The sequence below is a fragment of the Musa acuminata genome, chromosome BXJ2-5 (genome assembly GCF_036884655.1).
Source record: "Musa acuminata AAA Group cultivar baxijiao chromosome BXJ2-5, Cavendish_Baxijiao_AAA, whole genome shotgun sequence".
NCBI classification, from domain to species: domain Eukaryota; kingdom Viridiplantae; phylum Streptophyta; class Magnoliopsida; order Zingiberales; family Musaceae; genus Musa; species Musa acuminata.
In genome coordinates, this window is record NC_088342.1 from 7746145 (window position 1) to 7768251 (window position 22107).

The 22107-nt window shown below is 45.2% G+C and overlaps 3 protein-coding genes across 4 annotated transcripts; 1 reads left to right on the top strand and 2 right to left on the bottom strand.

The window, feature by feature from the left end:
• Positions 1 to 3112: 3112 nt before the first annotated feature.
• On the bottom strand, positions 3113 to 6803 carry LOC135612318 (auxin transporter-like protein 3). Its single transcript, XM_065108463.1, has 7 exons — positions 6444 to 6803; positions 6149 to 6334; positions 5923 to 6035; positions 5646 to 5829; positions 5430 to 5527; positions 4126 to 4591; positions 3113 to 3733 (listed from the first exon to the last, which is right to left on the bottom strand). Exons 1-7 carry the CDS (start codon positions 6615 to 6617, stop codon positions 3416 to 3418), a joined length of 1539 nt encoding a protein of 512 aa, XP_064964535.1. The 5' UTR covers positions 6618 to 6803; the 3' UTR covers positions 3113 to 3415.
• Positions 6804 to 13643: 6840 nt separating this feature from the next.
• On the top strand, positions 13644 to 15684 carry LOC135612319 (thaumatin-like protein 1). Of its 2 annotated transcripts, none has more exons than XM_065108464.1 (3): positions 13644 to 13938; positions 14021 to 14687; positions 15174 to 15684. In XM_065108464.1, the coding sequence occupies exons 1-3, from the start codon at positions 13863 to 13865 to the stop codon at positions 15391 to 15393; spliced, it is 963 nt and encodes a 320-aa protein (XP_064964536.1). In that variant the 5' UTR covers positions 13644 to 13862; the 3' UTR covers positions 15394 to 15684. The 2 variants fall into 2 exon arrangements, with proteins under 2 accessions (XP_064964536.1, XP_064964537.1); XM_065108465.1 differs by having other exon boundaries at positions 15177 to 15684.
• A 2625-nt stretch (positions 15685 to 18309) lies between these two features.
• LOC135611685 (endo-1,4-beta-xylanase 5-like) lies at positions 18310 to 21462 on the bottom strand. The gene is made up of 8 exons (XM_065107326.1): positions 21277 to 21462; positions 21159 to 21193; positions 20310 to 20466; positions 20034 to 20206; positions 19847 to 19948; positions 19599 to 19745; positions 18859 to 19497; positions 18310 to 18768 (listed from the first exon to the last, which is right to left on the bottom strand). The coding sequence occupies exons 1-8, from the start codon at positions 21362 to 21364 to the stop codon at positions 18436 to 18438; spliced, it is 1674 nt and encodes a 557-aa protein (XP_064963398.1). The 5' UTR covers positions 21365 to 21462; the 3' UTR covers positions 18310 to 18435.
• Positions 21463 to 22107: the final 645 nt, after the last annotated feature.

Consider the following 22107-nt stretch of genomic DNA (forward strand, 5'->3'; position numbering starts at 1 on the left):
TTCGAAAATTATAGTACGAGTTTGTTTCGAAATTGGTCAAATGTAATGCAATATTGATGGATTGGAGATGTGATCCAACCTGAAATGGTCATCATCAAGAAACATAGGTTGGTGCCGTAAGATGAGCGACAAGAATGCGGCGCTCCAGCCGTCGTCAGTGGATGTGATGGCTTGACCGCAGCTCGTCAATGAAAGGCTATATGAAGGCCTATGTTAATTAGATGTAGTCCATTTAATCTAGATTTAAGATCTGATTTGAGGTAAGAACACACGATAGGGTTACTCTCCTATTTTTTTTCGAATTAGTCTCTTCCAATATTGTTGAAAATATCATGTTTCTAATTAACAAACTCGATAGGATTGATTCTCGTAATTTATGCTTCCAATATGTAATTTTATAGGAATTTTTTTTTTCAGTTTTATATAATTATTTCTGCATTTCATAAATGAAAAGGAAAAGAGATTCATTTTTTTTCTTAAAAGAAAATGTACCGATCCGTACAGAAATGGATAAATCTAGAAAAAATATTTTGTATGAATTATTTTTAGAATGAATTTTAAAAAATATTTAACTTTAGATTTTTATTGTCCTAATTTTAAAAACTCCCATAGCGCCTCGGCTATATGAAAAAAATCATTTTACCCTTATAACATTAAAATTTATTTTATCATTTTATCCTTGGTCGCCTAACCCATCAACCCTTGCCTGTAGTTGCGATGCTCATCGAGGGCTCTGGGTGATGATGGACCCTCGCATGAGGACTACGGAGGGTGGCGGGACAACAAGGGCCAGCAAAGGGAGATAGTTAGTCCTCACATAATAGCTACAAGAGAAGGAGGCCAACCTTGCACGGCGAACCATTGTGTGAGGGCTACGAACGATGATAGGCCCTTGCACAAGAAATACAGATGATGATAGGATGACAAGAGTCGATAAAAGGGGAGCTTGTGTGAGGGAGGTGGCTAGCCCTCTTGCAAGGTTTGCAAGTGATGGTGGGACGACAAGGGCCAATGAGAGAGAACTCACATGAAGGAGGTGGCTAGCCTTGTACGAGGGTTACAATCGGTGGCAAGACAATGAGCGTTAGTGGGCTAGTGGGACTGTACAACGAATGGGCCAAATAGGGCGAGGCTACACAACGGAGGAGTCGATCGAGGAGTAAAGGGTGAATGGGTAAAATTATTACTTTTGAAAAAAAAAAATCTTGTAATAATTTTCAAATTTCAGGCGCTCTATAAAAAAAAAACCCAAAGTTGAAATTTTTTTTCATGAATTCCCCCTTATTTTTATCTTTCTATATATCACACGAGCATAATATATTATTATTGATATCAACAACTCTTAAGGGGTTGGGTTAACATTATTTATCTCTGCCCAAAAACTATATAATTATATTACCACTTCGATTAAAGAAGAATGATTTTATGGGAAAAATGACAATAATATGATCCTCGATCTCCTTATTTTAAAATAATCATTGTCAAATCCAGCTCTAAAATATCGTCTACTCAATTCAGAATTAAAAGATAATTTGACATTTATTCCATCAATCTACATCATAAATTAGTTCAAAAAATCAAGTAATTATTTTGGTTAAATGCTGTTAGTGCACAGTACTCTAACCGTAGTATAAAGAGGCTAGCAATGGTTAAGTCTATGATTAATATAAAAATAATCACAATGATCGAAGATACAACACAAAAATAATAAAGGTTTAGGACAACTTTTTTTCTTTATTAATGTTCATTATTTTGATAGTAGAAACCCAACTCCTCTCTTAAAGTTCTTAAAGAGTTTACCTAATCAAAATTTTAAGATCGTGGCAAAGCAGAGCATAAGTTCGGATCGGCTCTTTTTCCGGTGTCCAACGAAAAATATTCATGATATGCTTGTTTTTCTTGGAGTTTCATTCAGATGCTAAGTGTCGATGGACTTTGCTCGTAAGAAGGAATGTTCAAACATACATCAACTCCTTCCTAATAGCCTAAGCTCTCTACATTAATTGGATATAAATTTAGTTGTACTCTTAAAATCTTGTCTTAGGTCGATTCCATCCCATCCCGTTTAAGTTATTTTAGTGCCTAATCATTAGCGATGTCTTCATCGACTTCGAAGCGGCATCGATGGGGGACAAACTTCGAGAGATAGATGCAACATCATGTTCTTTTCCTTACAGAACTGTTGTTGTGAAATAAAGAAGGCAAGAACAAAGGCACAGCTGGCCGACTGAGATCGATGAGACCTCGGCTTTTGTATGAGGCTCCGATAGGAAGACTGAAACGTCCCCATTATTTTCTGACCTGCAAAAGGAGTAAAGGATAGCTTGGAAAGCGAAGGAACCCTAAGGCAAAAAAGAGGCTCAAAAACGTCTCTTCCTTCAAAAGTACACTGCGGATGATGGGTATAAGCCATTCCATCAAAGTGCCCTTTAAAATGTCTTTGCCAGACCAAGGCCTGGGCATGGCATGCATCAGCTCATATCACACTGAGATTCCATCCTGGTGCCCTTCGCCAGACTGCCACAACATAAGACAACTCCTTTGTCGTCCCACAGCTCTTTCGTCTCTATAGCAGACAACTCATCACGTACCAGTTTGCCGTCTTTAAAGCGATGCATCCGATCTTTCCTAGTCATACATGATCTGGAACTTGTGATGGTGCGGACGTCTCATGAGACAAACCTAACTGCGTCTATCATATGTCACACCGAGTTGTAAGATTACATGAACCAAGTGTTAGTACAGCAATGCTATTTATGAGAGTGTTTTGAAGTGTAATCCCTGAAACCTCTCGAGGCTTTTTCTGATTGTGAAAGCGCTGTGGAGTATGAAGGACCTATCTGGAGTCAAAAGAAGCATGAATATGGAACGATGTCCACCAAACAACAATACCTATAATGACCATCATTGCGCTTGTGGGCGTGTTCTTCTTTTTTTTTTTCTTTCCGATAGATTGTGTCTCACATTGGGAGGGAGTAAAGCTCAACAGCTACCAGTAATGGCAGGGGAGCTTTCCCCTAAGTGATCAGAAATAAAGCAAGACAATGACGCAGTTGCAGCAATGCAGGGCGAGAGAAAATTATGATAGTGGCAGAGTTTTCCCAGGCGAATATGACAATAGAATTAGCTGCATCTGACATTAATCATATCTTGGTAAACTCGTTACAATCCTCAACAAAGAAAGAAATCGCTAGTAGCTTTAGCTGGAACAGTGCTAGCACAAATTAACATGCCCATCTTGCTTGCTCGCATGCCTGCCTGCTTCTTTTCTACTACGGAGCATATTAGCCTAAACAAAGTGCTACTAATAAAAAACCACGCATATACTCGTACATTTGTTTTCGTTTCGCATTGGTAAGGCTTGATGGCTCACAGCACAGCTTCCCAGAAGAACTGACGAGCAGGAAGCACCGGCTCACGGCCGGCCGTGGTGGTAATGGTGATGGTGAACGAAGTAGGAAGGTGCAGGAGACGGCGATGGGATAATGGCCGGATAGGTGGCGTTTTGAGTGTTGCTGGGAAATGGTGTTGGGGTGAGGGTGGGCATGGGCGGCGGACATTGGTAGCACTTGGCGAAGAGGCCGAACGTGTTGATCTGGCGGATGAAGTTGGTCATGCTGGCCCATCCTCCCAGCCCGAACCCCACCACCAACACCCACGCCACCACGAACATGTTCATCATGTAAGCGCCGATCCACCCCCCGACGAGCCTCGGCGGCCGCTCCACTGCGTGCTGCAAAAAACACAACATACCAATACAAAACCATGTTACAAATCAAGTGTGTCCATTTGGCGAAAGAAAGTGAAGAAGCAATCGTATTGCCAAATCCATACTATACATCGTATCTGCATTCAGCAATTTATTCGCGTTATAAACAGCGGCCCATATTTTGTCTTGACATGGCATGATACTCGTTCTAATTTATTCGTGGTATTCTATTACCACTTGAGATACGTAGTATTGTTATCTTGTGGCCCCCACTTGAGATACGTAGTATTGTTAAGTTAAAATAACAAAGATCATTTGACACTCTAATATTCGTCGTTCTTTACTGCTTCAGATGCATTGATACTAATCGCAGCGTAAATTATAGCTACCATCTACCAAGTTCAACGGTAAAGTACCTCGCGAGCTACGGCGGATCGGAAGGTGAACATGTGAGCGAGCGCGGGGATGACGTAGACGGTGAAGCTGACGAGCAGAGATCCCACGGCCGAGTTGATGGGCCCGAAGAAGGGGAAGATGATGGCCAGGAACCATATGGGGACCACCACCGGCAGGCGCGCCGCCGCCCGCTTGCACAAGCTGCGGCAGTCGTGCAGGCCGATGGCCTTCTCCCACACAAAGTACAGCGGCGTGCACGCGAACCCGAAGGTGATGAACTGGTGGATGAGCATTAGCACCACCGCCGAGTCGCGGAACGCCGTCCTGGGCAGCAGTGAGAAGGCGTTCGAGTGGTTGAGCAGCGCGTCACCGAAGGCCCAGTACACGCTCGCGGCCGACGGCAGGGTGAGCGTCAGCACGTACAAAGTGGCAAGCAGGTAGATGGCCTTAAACTTCTGTGGCTTCCACATCGCGTGCATGATCTCCCTGTCACGTCCATGTTCATGCAACGGTTCAACACAAGGTAAAAAAATATGATCATGTAACAACACTATGATTTTAAGTTAACCAAAGAGATGATCGCTTGCTTTTCTGCATAACTGAAAAGAGATTTTAGTTCCTCGAAAGAAGATAAGCTTTGTTTGTGTGCGTAAAGTGTCCAGGTCACGCTCAGCCTCTGTTGTATCAGGCTGTGTAGGTGTGCATATGTCCTATTCTGTGCAGGCGGTATCAAATGATGTTCCTGCTAAAAGTAAAAGTAGTAACATACTTTGGAATGGATAGCATTACATTTTCTGGGAAAGCTTGTTTGACGGTACAAGTAGCGAACGCGAAAGTGGGGACTAGTGAGAAGCATATCAGAGGAGAAGAACTGTCAGTGGAGACAGAAGGAGATATCGATGCTTCTTGAAACTACGAGGTACTACTTGTGTGATTAGAGAGCGGAGGGATGTAAATGTCTTCAAACTAGGAAGGAACATTATGATTTAAGCATTGCAACTCCCACTTATTCAATTTAGAAACTAAGTGGAAGCGTATCATTTTCTTGAAAGAAAATAAAGATGCTTAAAGTGTTGGTGTTCGGAACAAGGTAGAGAGTAGTGTGGATGGTCCCATATACTACAGCTAGTCAAAGAAGCAGACAGATGATGCATATATTACGAAGAAAATCCAAAAATAAATAGATCAAAAGGTAAGGGGAGTGTGGACCGATCACATCACATGGGCAAGTGTGCAATTTTCTATGCATGCTGATCTACAAATGTTGGTGTTTGCTTTGTTTTACGTTGTGTACTTGGATGGAACCTATGTGTTGTCGCCTTACACTGTGACAGCGTGCCCACCGAATGTGTAGAGGATGTTTGTGGCGCCTGTAAAGTAGAGAACCAGCTTCGTTGGCCCCGAATGCTTCACCCCTTCCACCTGCCGCCATTTCGGCACCCAACCAACAACAACCCAGCAACACACGTTATGAAAGATGAGATCAAAAGCGAGCAACCCAAAAGAGATGCAATGGCTAGCTTTTGTTCTGCTTCCATACCTGGCCATGGAGGAGGGACGCGATGGTGAGATACCAGGCGGTGTAGGTAGTCATGACCAGGCCCAGAAAGGACCATATCCTGTAGTTATGGAAGGAGGGGATGAAGACTGTGGTGGCACAGCAAGCGCCAAAAATATAAGTCCAAGTCCTCTTATCCAACTTGTCGTTGATGTAATATATGTTGCTGCAGCCACAAGAGACGTCCGAAGGTGTTCGGCACCAGATTAGCAATTTATCTACACTTGTATGCCGGAACAATGAAGACAAATATGCATACCTAGCACAAGCGATGAGCTGAATGACAGAACCAAAGAGAAGAAAAGTGCAGTTGAAGGCCAATCCGACATTCCTCCAATGCTTCCCGAGTAGCCCGTCCAGGACCTCAAACCACTTCATTTGATAACGAGAGTACAAAGAAAGCCAAATCCATGTGAGTTAAGGATATGTAGAGTTGGATCAGTATAGACACCACAGACATACTCAGCAGGGAAAGAGATAAGAACCTGAATGACATGGTTCCTAAAGTCGACCTTCTCCCTCTCTTTCCTGGTTCTGTACTCCACATAGAGAATGCTGATGAGGTACGCTGTCCAGCTCCCCATCAAACCATAGAATAGTTGGAATAAGATTCCACTCAACATTCCCAGTTGCGAGAAGGAGTAAGGCAGAGTCAGCAGCACCTGAGCCACCTGAATGAAATCCGAGGCAGACAACCTCAAACGATGTTACTCGTCTAGATCAAATGAAAGAAAACAAAAAGAGACGTGGGCGGAGTGAACGGGAGAAGAAGAGCCTCACCTGGTTTGAGGCACAACTGAACCAGGCGTCATAGGCCGAGCCGCCGTGCCAGAGGAGGCCAGAGAGCCTCGACTTGATGGTCTTCTCTTCCCCATCCTGCTCCATCTCTACGTACCTTCCAACCATCACAGTCTCCACCACCTTCTCCTCGTTTCCGTTCGACGTCGACCCCATCTCTTCCTTCTTGGTGACCCACTATCTTCGTCCCTCCCTATCTCTGTTTCTTGCTGCTTGAGAAGAGGCTGGTACAATGCGATGGTTATCGATGTCTGGAACTCAATGTGGGAGCAAAGGCATTGGGCCTTGTATTTATACAGGTTAAAGAGAGCGATACAGAGGGACAAAGAGTCAGTGTGGTGATGAGTTTGGTTTGGCCTCTCTCACTTTTACCAGAGGCTTTGAGGCGGCAGCAGCAGCATTAAAGAAACGAGAGCAGGAAGAGGGAAGAGAGGGATTAAATTTGGAGGACAACAGGGCCGGTTTGTTCTGGACCGTTGGTTCTGGGTTAAATTATACCGTGCACTCATGCGAGCGTGGCGCTACTGTTGCGCACGAGCGGCTCGGTCCGGTTCCCGAGTCACAGCCCACCACCACCTCCTCCTCCTCCGCCGGTTCGCGCATCGTGATTCACTACACAATAAACCTTAGCGCCAGGCCTCCCATATATATTATCATCGCTGCTGCATGTTGCTTGCTGCTCACTGCTTCCACTGCACTACGTAATTCCTGAATCACCCAGGCATCCCCATATTCTGCTTTCTGTTCTTCGTCACTAAATGCGACTATACGAGATCAAGATAATTGCATCCTCGCATGGTTGGTCATTTATCATATCGAAATATGTTAATCGACTTTAGGTGCGGTGAACCGGCCTAAAGCTGCGACTCGAGGGGCCCCCAGTGAAGAGATGAGATGAATGGACGGGCGGGCGAGCGAGCGAGACTACCAAACAAACGATACATGGAAAAAGCTTGCATGTTTTGGAGAGGGTTAGACCGAGAGAGACGAGACGGGTGAAGGCGAGAGTGGCGACGAAGCACGTCTCGAGACGGCGAAGAAAGAATTATGGAAAGGAGCAACAGGGCATGATTGCGGCCGAACAAGCGTGTCACCTTTATGCGCTGCGAAGAGGGGGCCTCTTCCCCACACTATTATAAGCCCCGCTAAAGGAGCTTTTACCACATGGGACGCCCGCTGCAAAAGATTTATTATTCATCAATACAAAACATATCAATATTTATAATTGGTTTATCGATGAATATTAATGATAAATAAAGGGGAAATGCACACAAGGCATGAGGTGCGGTCCCCACAAGGGGGGCCCAGAGTGTTTGGGCCGTGCGCCCTGCGAGAGCGGCAACCCCCTTCAGCGACATTCCTCCCCCTCCCATTTCTTTTCTACTGTCGAGGTCTGGTGCTCCTCCCCCGTTCTCCCTTTCGGAACACCCACCCGCAGAGTCACATGGACTGCTTCCATATCCCGAGTCGGGCGACGTCTCCGCCACTGTTCTCCTTGTTTCTTATGACATTTCCCTTGGTTTTCTCATTGGATTCATCATTGCAGTTACTTGTATCTTCTGCCACAATTACTTGTATATTGTTGCACGATTTGGTAGTAAGCAATTTCCCAGGCTTGCCTTCCTCTAGAAAAGACTGGCTACTTGCTAGTAAGAGCCAATACACCTTTTGGCAGGGAGGACAAGGTGTCTGCTTGCATGCTTTTTTTTTTTTTTTGTGGTTAAGTTGCAGCATATACAGTCGATATCATACCATTGTTGTACACACGACATTTCTGATTCTGGCAGAGTTGGTCTGCTAAGCGTAATGATAGTGAGTTTGCAAGAGTTACAGCTGTGCTTAGGGCCTTTAAAGTATCACAAGTCACTTTCCATTGTTTGTTTCTGTAGTAAGAGCCAGCCAATACACTGTGAAGTATGCAGGCTTGCTTCTTTGTTGCTCCTTCGAGCCAAAAATGGTGTACCTCAAATTAAAATCCTATTATTCCTTACAAATTAATTAGGATGATTGTGTCTTCCTTCGAAATTACTTGCTATTTTATTCATTCCCCTTTTCTTTTCTTGTGGATTCGAGTAGAAACATTCCATGAAACAAGTATCTATACCAAGAACGAACATCTTTTCTCCTCCAGGAATTATTTTCCATCAAGTAAGCATCATTCTGGATCGGTCTAAATTGGGTTGACATTTGAGAGTTCCCAGCACCGCGTGACTTGCCGAGGAAAAATTCAAAGTGACCTTCGGGTGGTATTGAAATGGTGGGACTTTGATGCGTCTCGTCGTTCAACAAAGAAACTTGCTTTTGACTAATTACCATTCACGATCCCAAAGAATGCGTCTTCTCCAAATGATACCGGAGGTTGACATCCAGCAATCTTTCTTCATGATTGAAGAGAACGACCGAGCTGGTCGCCATGATTTCATGAACCCTTCTTTCGGCATCACTTCTCCTCCTAATTCGTCGAGCCTTGTCTTGTGCTGGTCTACGGAGTTATCCACAAGTACATATGCACCCCCCCAGTTCGGAGCTTTAGCTTTTGCTTTAGCTCGTCTATAAACTAGTGTTTGTTCGCAATGGACCCCTTCAACTTGGTTTAGCAATCATTGAAGCTATCACCCACCTCCATCAACAAGGTTGATCCGATGAACATTTGTGTCCGTTTTATCCGTGGATGCATACCAGTGTCCGCATTAACAGGAGGAAGATGACGCAGAACTGTGAGCGCTCAGCTCACATTGCCATGGATGGTGGAGTCGCGCACTGGAATGTTGGGCTCATGATTCGCTCGCAGTTTGTGTTGCACCGAGCATGGTGCGAAAGGATCTTTAGCTTTTGGCGCACCAGGCGGGCATCTCATCATGCATGGTTTCTCTAGACAAGAGCCCCCTGTTTCGTTGTGGTGCTCTCCTCAGGGGATCCTCTCGCTACCCAACACCGGCAGCGGCTGTGGGCTCTCTCGACGATGGTCCCCAGCTCCACAACACAGCCCTCACACTTTGCCGCTGCCCGTATGCACAACATGATGGGATCCCTCGTCATCTCCTCTGCAATCTGCATCATGTTGTCTTCCAGAGAGCCTCCTTCCCCTCCTCTTTCTTTTCGGGCGAGCGAGACTCAAAGCTCACTTCGCCTAGCTAAGACCGGACGCCAGTGTGGTCAATGTTGGTGATCCATTAGCCGGCATGGATTAAAGAGGCCCTCGTTTTGTGCCAAAAGAAGCGAAGATTTGTTTCTGCTTTACTGGTTCGTTTGACTTGTGCTCTCCACTGGCTTACATCACCACGGGGACCTCGTTCGAGGGCACGACAGAAAGAGTGGGACAGGATGATGCGAGAAAGATGATGAGCTTTGTGGCATATGAAGGAATCCAATCGAAAAGCTCGCGGAAATTGGCATCATAACACCGGTGCTTTTTCGAGGATTGAAGAACACGACCCATGTGAGGTGGTGTGCGCATGGAGTGAGCTCTGCTGGTGATCTGTGAATAGCCAGCTGGGATAACCTAGTCGTTGAATCTTGTATTCTATACGTATAGTAGACATTTTTGTATGTGGTCAAATGGTGACCCAAAGGACTTCAACAAGATGGTGAGTGTGACTGCAGACTCCGATGCATGGGCTAAAGCAACAGAATGGGCCGGACAGGAGGATTGCAGCGCTCGGCGATGTGAGCCCGTCCCATGTCACATATGTGTACAATAACATTTTAGGGCTAATTATGGATTATTTTTATTATCTTTAGCATTCTAGTTTCTATATTTTAAAAATTATATTATAATTATATACTTATAAAAATAAAATATTTAATCATGTTTCTCTTCATGTTGTCGACTCTGCTGACGAAAATGAGGATGTACAACATATTTGACAACTCATCACGTACCAGTTTGCCGTCAAGTTGGCTTTCTCCTCCCCCTATCCCTACTATCACATATTCACATGTTTCTCCTCATGTTTTCGTCAGCAGAGTCGACAACATGAGGAGAAACATGATTAAATATTTTATTTTCATAAGTATGTACTAATATCATTAAGAGTATATACTAATATCATATCTTATAAAATAATTTATTTATTAGATGAGGAGAAACATGAGGAGAGTCGACACCTCCTCACCTCCTCACCTCAAGTTGGCTTTCTCCTCCCCCTATCCCTACTATCACATATTCACTAAATCTATCCAACAACTATTCTTTCCATGATCTTTCACTTACCAATTTTGGAATTAGGATAAGCTGTATATCTCTTTTTGCTTTATAGGTACTTGAAATTCTTTGAGGTTGAGATTTGAACATGCATAATTATATATATATTAGAAGTTTTATCATAAATTCTCTCTAGCTTCTGTAGAACGATCACAATAATTATCTTTTTCATAATCATCATTATTAGCCTTTTTATATTTATCATCTCAGGAATTAAAATCACTTACACTTATCTTTTTTAAAATATGATAGTTTGATCTCTACATGTAACAATAATGGTGACAAAGGTTATTGATAAGGTATATTTCATATCTCGATCACGTCATGATCTATGTCACGATCCACCTCTAGCGTCAGCACAAACGTAGGCCCTCGGGACATGGACCAAGCACTACATTGGCTACACCACAGCAAATTCAGCATAAGGGTCGCCTTCCTCTTGCACCGAGCCGAAGCCCATACAACGAGGTGTCCTCTCGGTAAGTCTCGTTCCGAAAAGCTCGGGACGATGCCACATGGCGTCGTTCCATGCATACCGAGCGACGGTCATACGAAGGTACGAACTCGTCACTCGAGGGGTTAGCCGTCACATCAAATCTGCGTACGACTAACCCTCGGGCACCAATATAAAAGCCTATGACTGGCATCTGGTCAAGGGATGGAAAAACAAGTGACAAACCACTAACTTAATATATGTGGGCCCAAGTCGGGAATCCCCTGACCCAGGTTTGTGTGTAGGGACACGACCACTCCCAAGCCAGCTCAATATCACGTTGAAGACCCAATCACCTCGACCTTTGATCCAACCTGGCCTTGGTATCGCCTCTGATAGATCGAGAGACACGCTCCTAAACGTTGATGACTCCGGACATCGATCCATGGATCAAGCCATGCTAACTCCTCTCGGTCACGACGCGTCAGTTCACCAACAGATACCTTCTCAAATATCATGATGGCTCCACGCTTGTTGTATGATACTAAACTTCCCATGCAACCTTCCCATTACGAATTGGATGTTGTGCCCTTAAGGAAAGATTACTCGTAACCTTGCAGAAATGAGTTCAATATCCAATTGTCCATTTAGATTGCCAACAATTCATCTCATCAATCACCAACCATGAAACATTTTCATGGTCCAACCATACCACTCTGCATGACATCAACTATCTCGTCAACTCTTTTTCCTCCATTCAATCGTACTGTATCCCTTGAAAACTTAACCATGTTACATCTTCTTCGGCTCACATTACTAAATCAAGACTTGTTTGTCAATTCCGAGGATATGATTTTTGTACAAACATTAATTCTTTTATTCTTTCTACAGCAGTAGAATAGAGTGCTTGAATTCTTATTTTTGTTTCTTTAAAGAACTAGGTGGACATGGTGGTTGACGGCGTGCACCACTGGCCTATTATCCAAGAGGGAGGTGTTCGCTAAAGATGGGAGACGAAGCATTGCTTCGGGCTGTTGTTATTCAAGCAGGAGGTGTTTGTTGAAGCCAAGAGATGAAGCGCTACTATGTGACGTGAATTCCTTGGTATCTGTCCGAGCAGAGCAGGAGGTGTTCGCTGAAGGTAGAAGACGAAGCATTGCTATGTGACGTGGTGAGAGCTCTAAGATTGTGTGTTACTTATGGGCATATTTTGGTACCACCCGCATGGCAACAGTTAGTAGTCATATCAATACAAACATGGAGCCTCTGGATTGATATGATGCATTGCGTCGAAGTCATATTATTGCGTCGAAGTAACACCTCGGACTCGGATGGAACAGTCACATGTTTCCGTGCTGTCCGAGAGCGTACGAAATGAGGTCACATAGCACAGAGCTGCTTCGGAAAGCTCAGAACGACGTCGCGCCTCATGAATCCGTTCAAATCAATTGGCGCTCACACAAGAGGTATAGGCCGACCGTCTGAGGAGTCGACTGCCATTAACAGATCACATACAATCGACCCTCGTTCGTAGATATAAAAGTCGACCTCCTGATCGATGTCGGAGGGAGGACTTTGAACATTCAACTCCCTCTTACTCCACTCGATGCTAAATTAATTTTCGAAAGGGTCGAGTTAGGAAATCTCCCTCCCGACTTTGATCTAAGTGTAGGAGCCTAACGACGAAGAAGCATGTCACTCTCTAAGAGAGAAGACCGCACTCGGGAGACTGAGACTCAACTCGACTCAGTGCTCACTTCATCTACTCGAGCATCTGCGTGGGCAATCTTGCGCATCCGGGATTGGACCGAGCCCTGTTGACATCTTGATCACGACATAAAGGTTCACCAACAACCCAAACGAAGTATTATGATGAATGTAAACCAAATATAAACTTCGACGTATGTAAAAAAAAACAAAGCACTAGAAAAATAAAAAACACACATGATCTTGCAATATTTTGCGGAATAAGTTGTTAGATAAGACATACATAAGAACTTGCATTCATCATAATCTTATTGATCATGTCGCCAATAAGACCTTCAAATACGGGCCATCAAGAGCGGAGACAAAGCCCAAATAAAGATTGGGTCCATATCTATCCATCCAAAAACAAACACCAATTCAGCTACCGGAGACGTACTTGGGGGGTGATTAATAATAAGCTGGACAAGTGGTGCTTCTTTTTAACCTCCGCAAAGTTGGGAATCAATCAGTGCTTTACTTTGACTTATTTCTTTTCTTTGTATCGCCTTATATATATACATATATAAACTCTTCGTTTTTGCGGAAACTTATGCGGTGGACGTTTGACGCTGTTGCAAAATCTATACTCGTTCTTAACCAATCACTTTTGCTTTTGTCATCTCAGAGCCGTGTAAAAGCCCCAAGCCTAATCACCGAAGCACTTACCAGCTTTAAATGATGTGGAATGAATGATACACCATCATGACCAATGCTGCCATTTCCACGTCACCATGGAAGGAGATCACGAGGCCAAAGATAGCCAACCATCCTATAAATCGAGCCACGCGGTCCCTCCGTCTCTTCCCCCTCTCCCTCCTCTCCCCTGCTCTGATAATTAATGGTTGGTGATGCTCTGCATTCTCTCCCCACTCGCTGCCATCTACTGCTCCCTCGTCTTCTTCTTCCTCCGACTCCCCACTATAATTATTACCGCTGACAAAGGACTAAAGGTCAAACGGAGTCGGCAAGAAATATAGAAAGCAGGATATCTCTTCGATAACTATTTCTTCGTTGTGTGATGGATCCTTTGCATTCCTCCGCAAAAATCATTCTTTATCTCACTCTTCTTTTCCCAGTCTTCTTCTTTGATAGAGGTAACAAATGTTGCGTCGGTGGAACCTTATTTTTCTCGAGCTTTGTTCTGTTTGCTGATGCAGAGTGTGCTTGTGCGTGCAGGGGACGGCACGACGTTCAAATTTGTGAATAAGTGCGGGGAGACGGTGTGGCCAGGGATCCTCTCCAACGCCGGCAGCACCCAGTTGCAGCCCACAGGCTTCGAGCTGGCTTCCGCCTCCTCCCGCTCGCTTCAGGCCCCCACTGGCTGGTCCGGCCGCTTCTGGGCCCGCACCGGTTGCTCCGCCTCCTCCGGTAACGCTGCCTGGAGCTGCGCCACCGGGGACTGTGGCTCGGGCCAGGTGGAGTGCAACGGCGCCGGGGCTGCCCCTCCCGCGACGCTCGCCGAGTTCACCCTCGCGTCCTCGTCGGCGGCGCAGGACTTCTACGACGTCAGCCTGGTGGACGGGTACAACCTGCCGGTGTTGGTGGAGGCCAGCCGGGGGTGCGCCGCGGCGGGGTGCGTGGTGGACATGAGCACGCGGTGTCCGGCGGAACTGAGGGCAGGGGAGGCGTGTCGGAGCGCGTGCGACGCGTTCAGGAAGCCCGAGTACTGCTGCAGCGGCGCGTACGCGAGCCCGGCCACCTGCCGGCCGACGGCGTACTCGCAAGTCTTCAAGGCGGCGTGCCCCAAGTCGTACAGCTACGCCTTCGACGACCCGACCAGTACCTTCACCTGCACCGGTGGGGCGGATTACACCATCACTTTCTGCCCGGACTCCGTCCCAAGGTATACCATTACAATTCATCTGTGCTTGTTTGACGACAGTTCAAGATCTGGTCTTCTTCCTGCATTTGTTCTTGCTCTAAATTGTCATATTGTTCTCCAAAATCTCAGCATATTTCTAATCTCACTTTGGATTTGGGGATTTGTAGGTAAAACTTTTGCTTCTCTTCGTGGCTTGTTTTGGTACAATATTTATTGTCCCAAAGTTTGTCTTGCTTCCTTAAAAATATCTGTTTGTCACTTTAACTCAATTATTATCGTTCGCTTGGATATTTGCTTAAAAGATCGGTCCTTTTCTCTCCTTTTGCTACTCCTGTTTACTTCACTGTGGCAGTTCTTCCTTTGTTTTAAGCTTAGCTAAGAAACCTTTCTCCCTTTTACTGTTACCATTTCCCAGTATTTTATGACCATGACTTCTCTGTTTACTCAGCAACAGACACTGATTACTCACTAGCCTTCTCTGTTTCATTTTCTATTAACTGTGCAAAGCAGTTGGAAATCAGCAAGAGATTCTGCTTCATCTTCATCTTCGACTTCGACTTCAACATCAACGTCAGAACCGGAAGGAGGAATGATGCTTACGGACGACGCATGGCTTGCAAGCTTGGCCACCGGCGACGCAGCCCCTACGAGGAGGAGAATCCCTATCCTACGCTACTCATCGATTGCATTCACAGCCGCTTGCGTCCAACTGTTGCTGCAGCTATAGTGGTTTATTCTGCTCCCCACTCCCATCCTGATGTCTTCTCTCCCACCCCCTTTTGTCAAAGGGGATCTGCAAAAGGGTGCCCATAAAGACGAGATGGTCTACTCTACTTTGAAGAACAAGAAGAAGATAAAAGGATATGAGATTCCCAACGGTCTCCGAGACCATCCTCCATTCTCACTTTTAGGGGAGGAGGGGCAAGCTCGAGGTTGGACCCAACCCAAGGCTGTGTACCAGTGTACCAGTGTATACAAGTTTAATCTTATTCTATAATCTTATGAGTGATGGTCTCGATGAGCACTTGTTTGGTGGCGACAAATTACGTGCAGTGATCGAAGGCAATTATAACCTCATTATATTTTTTTGGGTAGTGGAGGAGCAATATCGGCAATGAAGGGTTTGGCACGAACATCATCGTGAATTGCCACGGGTCCCGCCGCCGCTATATTGCCAAGCTCACCACCGCCTCGTTGGTGACGAGTGGACATCACCGACAAGAAAAATGAATTCGTGTACGTGTATGCGTATGGCACTCGGAGAGCAAAGTAGTGGTGGAATGTCAAGTTAGGTGGTTGAGCATATATCAACATTTGTATGCTGTTGAATCCAACGATTTAGGTCATTCAGTCGTATCAGTTGGAATGGGAAGGTTTAGGGTGCCCACATATCGAAGTGCCAGAAAGGAGTGCGATTTATCCGTTTATTCACTCATACTTGTTGGCATGCATGTAATTACTCATTTATTCGTTCACGTAATATTGTCGCCGTCCCCTCGTTGGGTGTCAAGTCATGGTCATGGCCCTATTACCACAATGAATGGGCCAACGTACTCGATCGCGATGCAGAAGCAATCGCCGTGTCCTACGCCATCACTGGTACTGCCTGACAGTGATGTCGCTTTTAATCCGAGCCCTAAATCGTCCGCTGAGCTTTCATTTAATTCGCCTGTTGTGGTATTCATGAAATTATATGTAACTTCAGGGACACAAAGTGAAATTACAAGTACATGACGAAGATTAAATTCATTACTAGTATTATGTGACGAGACGACGACTAGATCACATGATAAGGTGCATGTTGCAATCTTGGCCTACTCGTCATGCGATACTGTTCGGCAACCTAACACATCAGACCTTAGTAGCATTGCCTACGCTTTTAAGTTTCGATTAACTTGGCCTACTCATCATGCAATTTTGTCCTGAGTTGGCTCACTTCTACCGTCAAAGAGAAAGTAAAAGTTATCCATGTATATATGAACTATGTAATGATGGCAGCGACCAGAAGTGGGCGTTCGGAAGGAAGAGGGAAAAGCATTAAAAACAAACAAAAAATATAATGTAAAATTAAATTATATATAAATATATATATCTACGGAAAAAAGAATTCCAGGATTCGTCGTCTTCATCTTATCACATCGATCGTGGCGGCATCAACGGGAGCTTTGTACTGAGACTGACTTCTTTTACACCAAAGAGAAGTTATCTGCAGGCTTTTAGCCACGTTGAAGCTGCGTGCAAATGGATGCCTTGTCTACTTTTGCTGCTTGCGTCCGGCAGGGCATCAATCAACATATATTCTCGTCAGAAAAGTCGCTTTTCGCGAAACAACGATTAGGTCCATCTCCATGTGCCTCCACATGCCTGTAACTATGGCGTTTATCTGAAACAAGGAGTTCGGCCCCTTTAAGAGATCACCACGTCCGCGGAACAAGACATGAACGAACACGAAGGAGTGAGGTCCTCCTCCGGCTGTTTCGGCTCGTTGGACTGCACTTGGTTGAAAGAAATATGAGGATGTTGGCGTAATGCATTTCCAGCGGTTGAGAACGATGTTGGATTGGAAAATCGTGGGACTCCTGAAGGGACAGAGCAGCTGACAATAAGCAGGACCATCTCTCGACTTTGTTACGGATATGAGCTAGACATGTTAAGATGCCAGCGGCCAAAGCTGGTGGTAGGCAAAAGGTCCATCTCAACCCTCGGCGTCATGGTTCGCAAGAGGAGAAGATAAAGAGGACGGCGGCCGCACAATCGCCAGGCCTTAAGATAGGATTTGTTCCATCTTTGTTACGGATATGAGCCAGACATGTTCAGATGGCAGCGGCCAAAGCTGGTGGCAGGCAAAAAGTCCAACCTTTGGGGCCATGGTTCGTAAGGGACGGCCGCGCACCATCCCCGGCCCGGCGATTGGAGCTCAGACTGTTAGGTGGGCGGTGACACAAACTGTCACCTCTAGATGACGGAACGCCTCCGTCTGACCCCGTCATGTCAGCTAGCTAGTCATCGTCGAAATGCTCGGCACCTTTGACTCAGCTTCGTTCCACAACGGCACCAACTCCGCCACCTCTCCACACCATTCCCGAAGGCTCTGAAAAGTAATGCAAAATCTTGCGGAAACGTTTGCTGCGTCAAAAGATCGGTTTACACACCTCACTCTGCAAATCAAAGTTATAGCCGATAAAGACTAGAAATGGAAGATGATTCAGTTGTTACCCACTGATATTGCTATGTAATTTATAAGTAATGAACAAAAGGAAGAAGAAACAACAAAGTTATTTGAGTGCAAGGGACCAAACCAGGCATCATTACCAGTGATCTACATGTTCATAAGTAGCCAATGCTTTACACTGCTAGTAATGCTTTCTACTGCAAATCTTGTGGGCCTGTCCGGTGAAGATGCATGTATTCCTGCACCCGAATCATCATGTGTCTTGAGATAAATTGTCGATGATGAGAATTCTATACCAGACAAATGTTCACATCGTTCCATACCAAAAGAAAGGGAAACGTTTGGAACGAGAGAATGTTTCATCACCTATTTGTTTGTTGGTTTAAAGTTAATGAAATATAATCTGATGTTTTGGAAGCGTGCCATCTAATTATTGGTTTACTTGGTGATGTTAGCCTTCAAATATTGGGCTACGTTTGACACAAAACATTAAATGGGCTTCTCATAGTTTGTACTTATTGTTTTGCTGCTGCTTGCCAACACCAGCAAGAACAAACCCATTGAAGCAAGCATGAAGCTTCTTGAGGGAAATCAACCTTAAAGATGAACTGTAGCATGCTTAGTCTCGCCTCCTCGGCTAAGGAACAGTGAAGTCTCTGTGGACTTGTTTCCGGCCACCACAGACACCTTGTACTCCCCTAAGAATCCAATGAAGCTATATTGTCCGTGCTCATCCGTCAACCCTCCCTCCGTCGTTTCCCACTCTTTCAAGAGCTCGTCCACCGCATCTCCCGTCGGGAGATTGCCGAAACTTTGGTCAGTGAGGCACATTTGGTAGCAGCCATTTGGATGGAGTGCGGTCCACAAGATGATGCCGCCCACGGACGGGTGGGAGAATCCTTCTCTCAGCACCTCCTCGAGATACAGAGCCTACGACATTCGTGCCGTGATCATCGAATCCATTTGCACGAGGCAATCCATAATAAGACAGTGAGAGGAACATTAAAGCAGGCGAATCACCTGTTTTTGCGCATCGACCTTCTTGCTTATGTCGATCTCCGTCAGCCAAATGGGCAACTCCAAAGTAGATAATTTGTCGAGCACGGCTCTCATCAGCGGAATGTTTGGCCTCCAGAAGTGTCCTTCCAGTCCGATCCCTTCCAAAACGGCCCCTCCATTTTTTAGCTCCTTAAGCCTTGAAATATAGGAGTCGACGGTGGATCTCGCGTCGCTGCAGGTCTCCACGACGTTGAACTCATTCATGAACAACGTCGCGAGCGGGTCAGATTGTTGTGCCGTGCGGAAGAATTCTGAGGAGGCATTGGATCCAAGCCGCTGCTCGTAGAAGTCGAAGTGAAGCATCTCGTTGCTGACGTCCCAGTGCACAAATTGGCCCCTGTACCTGGACAACAGGCTCTCTATCCGAGACCTGACGGCCGCTCGGAGGTCGTCGCCGCTGAGCTTCCGGACCCACGACGGCGTGTAGATTGGGTCTTCCCAGAAGATGTTGTGCCCTCGGGCTATGATCTGATTGGACACGACGAACTCCAGCATCTCATCTGCAAGAGTGTAGTTGAGTCTCCCCGGCTCCGGCTCTGTTGCGTACCACTTCAGCTCGTTCTCGAACACCGCAGCATTGAATCGCTCGGCGAACCATTCCTGCGGTGGCATTTCAATGGTCGCAGAGGCTTAACATCGAACGGAAGCATTAGTATACTTTCCTTGACGGAGGACAAGCATAATTTACTAATCTGGAGGACCTGATACTGCTTGTTTCCCAGGATGGTGTTGGCGATTGCCGAACCAAGCGGGAAGTCTCTCGACGATTGCCGTATCGAGACTGATGCTCCACCGATGAGGTTCCCTTGTTCATCTGAAACATGAATCGTGACCGCACGCTTTCTTCTCTGCCACAGAGTGTGTCGACGCATTAGACATTCCGGTTGACATGAACTCAGAGTAACAAGTATATCATCTTCGAACAAGTAGGTGAAGAGCATGTTGGTACCGTTCTAATACTGTCCTGTTGGTGCATCGACCACTGCTCGACCGAGAACGGCTGCAACGAAGCACTCGCAACTGAAATCTCAGTCATCTTCTCATCAACATCCTGCGCAAGAAATCAACCAACATTGCAAACATATCTTCATTAGATTCAGATCAACACAAACAAGGATATATTTTGCTTGAGGTACCTGAAGATAAAGAACAGAGGATCTGGAAAAGGAATCAAGCACGAAACCACCCTTGAGAAATGACCAGCAGCCGCTTCTCGCCAGGACAGTCCCGATACAATTCAACGTCGAACCCTCTGCAGATAACGTCGCCCGCACAAGAGCTGAACCCGTTCCCTTAGCTTTAACCCAACCTACGATGGCATGAACCTTTGTAAGGCCACATGTGCACAGAATCACAAGGCTTTAGATGATAATGGAACTGAAAGACCATGCAAAAAGTTGGGAATCACTTACAAGAGAAACTGTATCTTGTGGTTTCTGTCAGATTGTACAGCAGAAAGGCAGGAGCATAAACACCAGTCTCGGTCTTGTGGTATGCCACGGGGATTCTTCCACTTCGGTCCACCAGAACTCCTCCATTGTAAAGAGGAGCTTCAGGATGATATTTACACTGACATTAATAGGATATCTAATTCAGCTTAGTAGATTTCCCAATATGAATTGACGAAAAAACACATTTCTTCCATTTCGTTCCGTTTTGTTTCTAATCTCTACTGCACTCTGTTCAAAGGCTTCCATAAAACGTCTGGAAAATATTTACTGTCACGGTTACCTCCTCCATGGTAGGATCGTCCTGGAACAACCACACAACACAGCTTGCGGTCTTCTCTGTCTTATGAGATCTCCATTTGGCTCCCATTAAAAAGCCAAACAAGCTTTCGCAACCGTAACTTGTCTACTACTTTTATCTCAACTTTGAGAAGTCGTCGAAATTCCATTAGGCGACACTCAAATTCCTTGCATGCTAGTGTTGGTGAGAGGACGTGTGTGGGGGTGGAGCATGTCTTCGAAATGAGACAATTTTTGGTACTAGATAGAGAGATGCTACTGTGAGTTGGAGGACTTTGCGATGCTACCAAAACCAACGATAGCCAAAAGTCTTATGAAGCCAAAAAATGGTTTCATCGTTTCCTGAAAAGTAGTACTGTACCTATATGTAAACATTCGAAGCATACGACTAAGAGAAGAGGGAGACGATCAATGGTAGAGTTGCATCTGTTATGCAACATCCTATATATTTTTCGTAACACTACAAAATTACAAAGGTTTGATTGAAATCAACGAGGAGGAGAGAAGGATGACCTCAGTGTAAGCAGAATAATCGTACCAGGGTCCCTCTGCACCAGCAGAAACTGCAATGAGTTCGACGAGAATGTGCAAATTGTACAGAGTACAGATACAAAAGGAGATATGAACAGACCGTAGGAGGCTGTGACAACAAGGTGCAAGTAGAACAACGCCCATGGCGAAGTGAGGAGCAGAAACGTTCCGATCGAGGGCTCTCTCATTGCTTTCACTTCTCACTTGTGCGCACCGAAACCGGGCAGTCAAGCAGGAGATTTAATAGGGGTAAGGGGCGGCCAGGGAACGTGAGCGGATTGATGACGATGACGGCATGGAGAGGAGAGATGCAACAAGCAAGGAAGCCGGGGTTGAGCTCGCAGGGAGCACAGTGGTCCTCTGCTTTCTTTCTTCGTTTCTTTTCTTCTAGTGATTCCCCCGTGCAGGGTCACATGTGGCCTCCACGACGAATAACTTGACTCCCGCTTCTGTTTTCTTCTGCCTGCGAGCACAGGAACGTCTGGGTTAGATTGTTGCAGCGATGCTTGAACATGGAACGCATGTTAACTCAACCTTGGAAAGGTGAATCGACCCATTCTTTATTTTCTGGCTGTATTAGTTTTCTTCATCACAGCGCACGCGAGCTTTCTTCTATCAATTTTGTTCTACCTAAATTATTGATCCAAATATTTAAACTAAAATTAATAATAATATATTTATTGAATCTTTATAAATCAATTTTAATCTCACATACTTTCGATATGGGACTAATCAAAGGTATTAGAATAAAAAAAATAAAAAGGATCAATGTATGGTACCTTAAAAAAAGGTCTGTTGATTCTAGAATCAAAACTGTTTATTTAGTTTTGATTTTGATTCGATCTATCGATTTTGATAGATAAAAATAAAATATGACTGTTACACCATGAAGCCTATTTATGTTTAAGTTTTAAGTTTTGAGTACTAACCA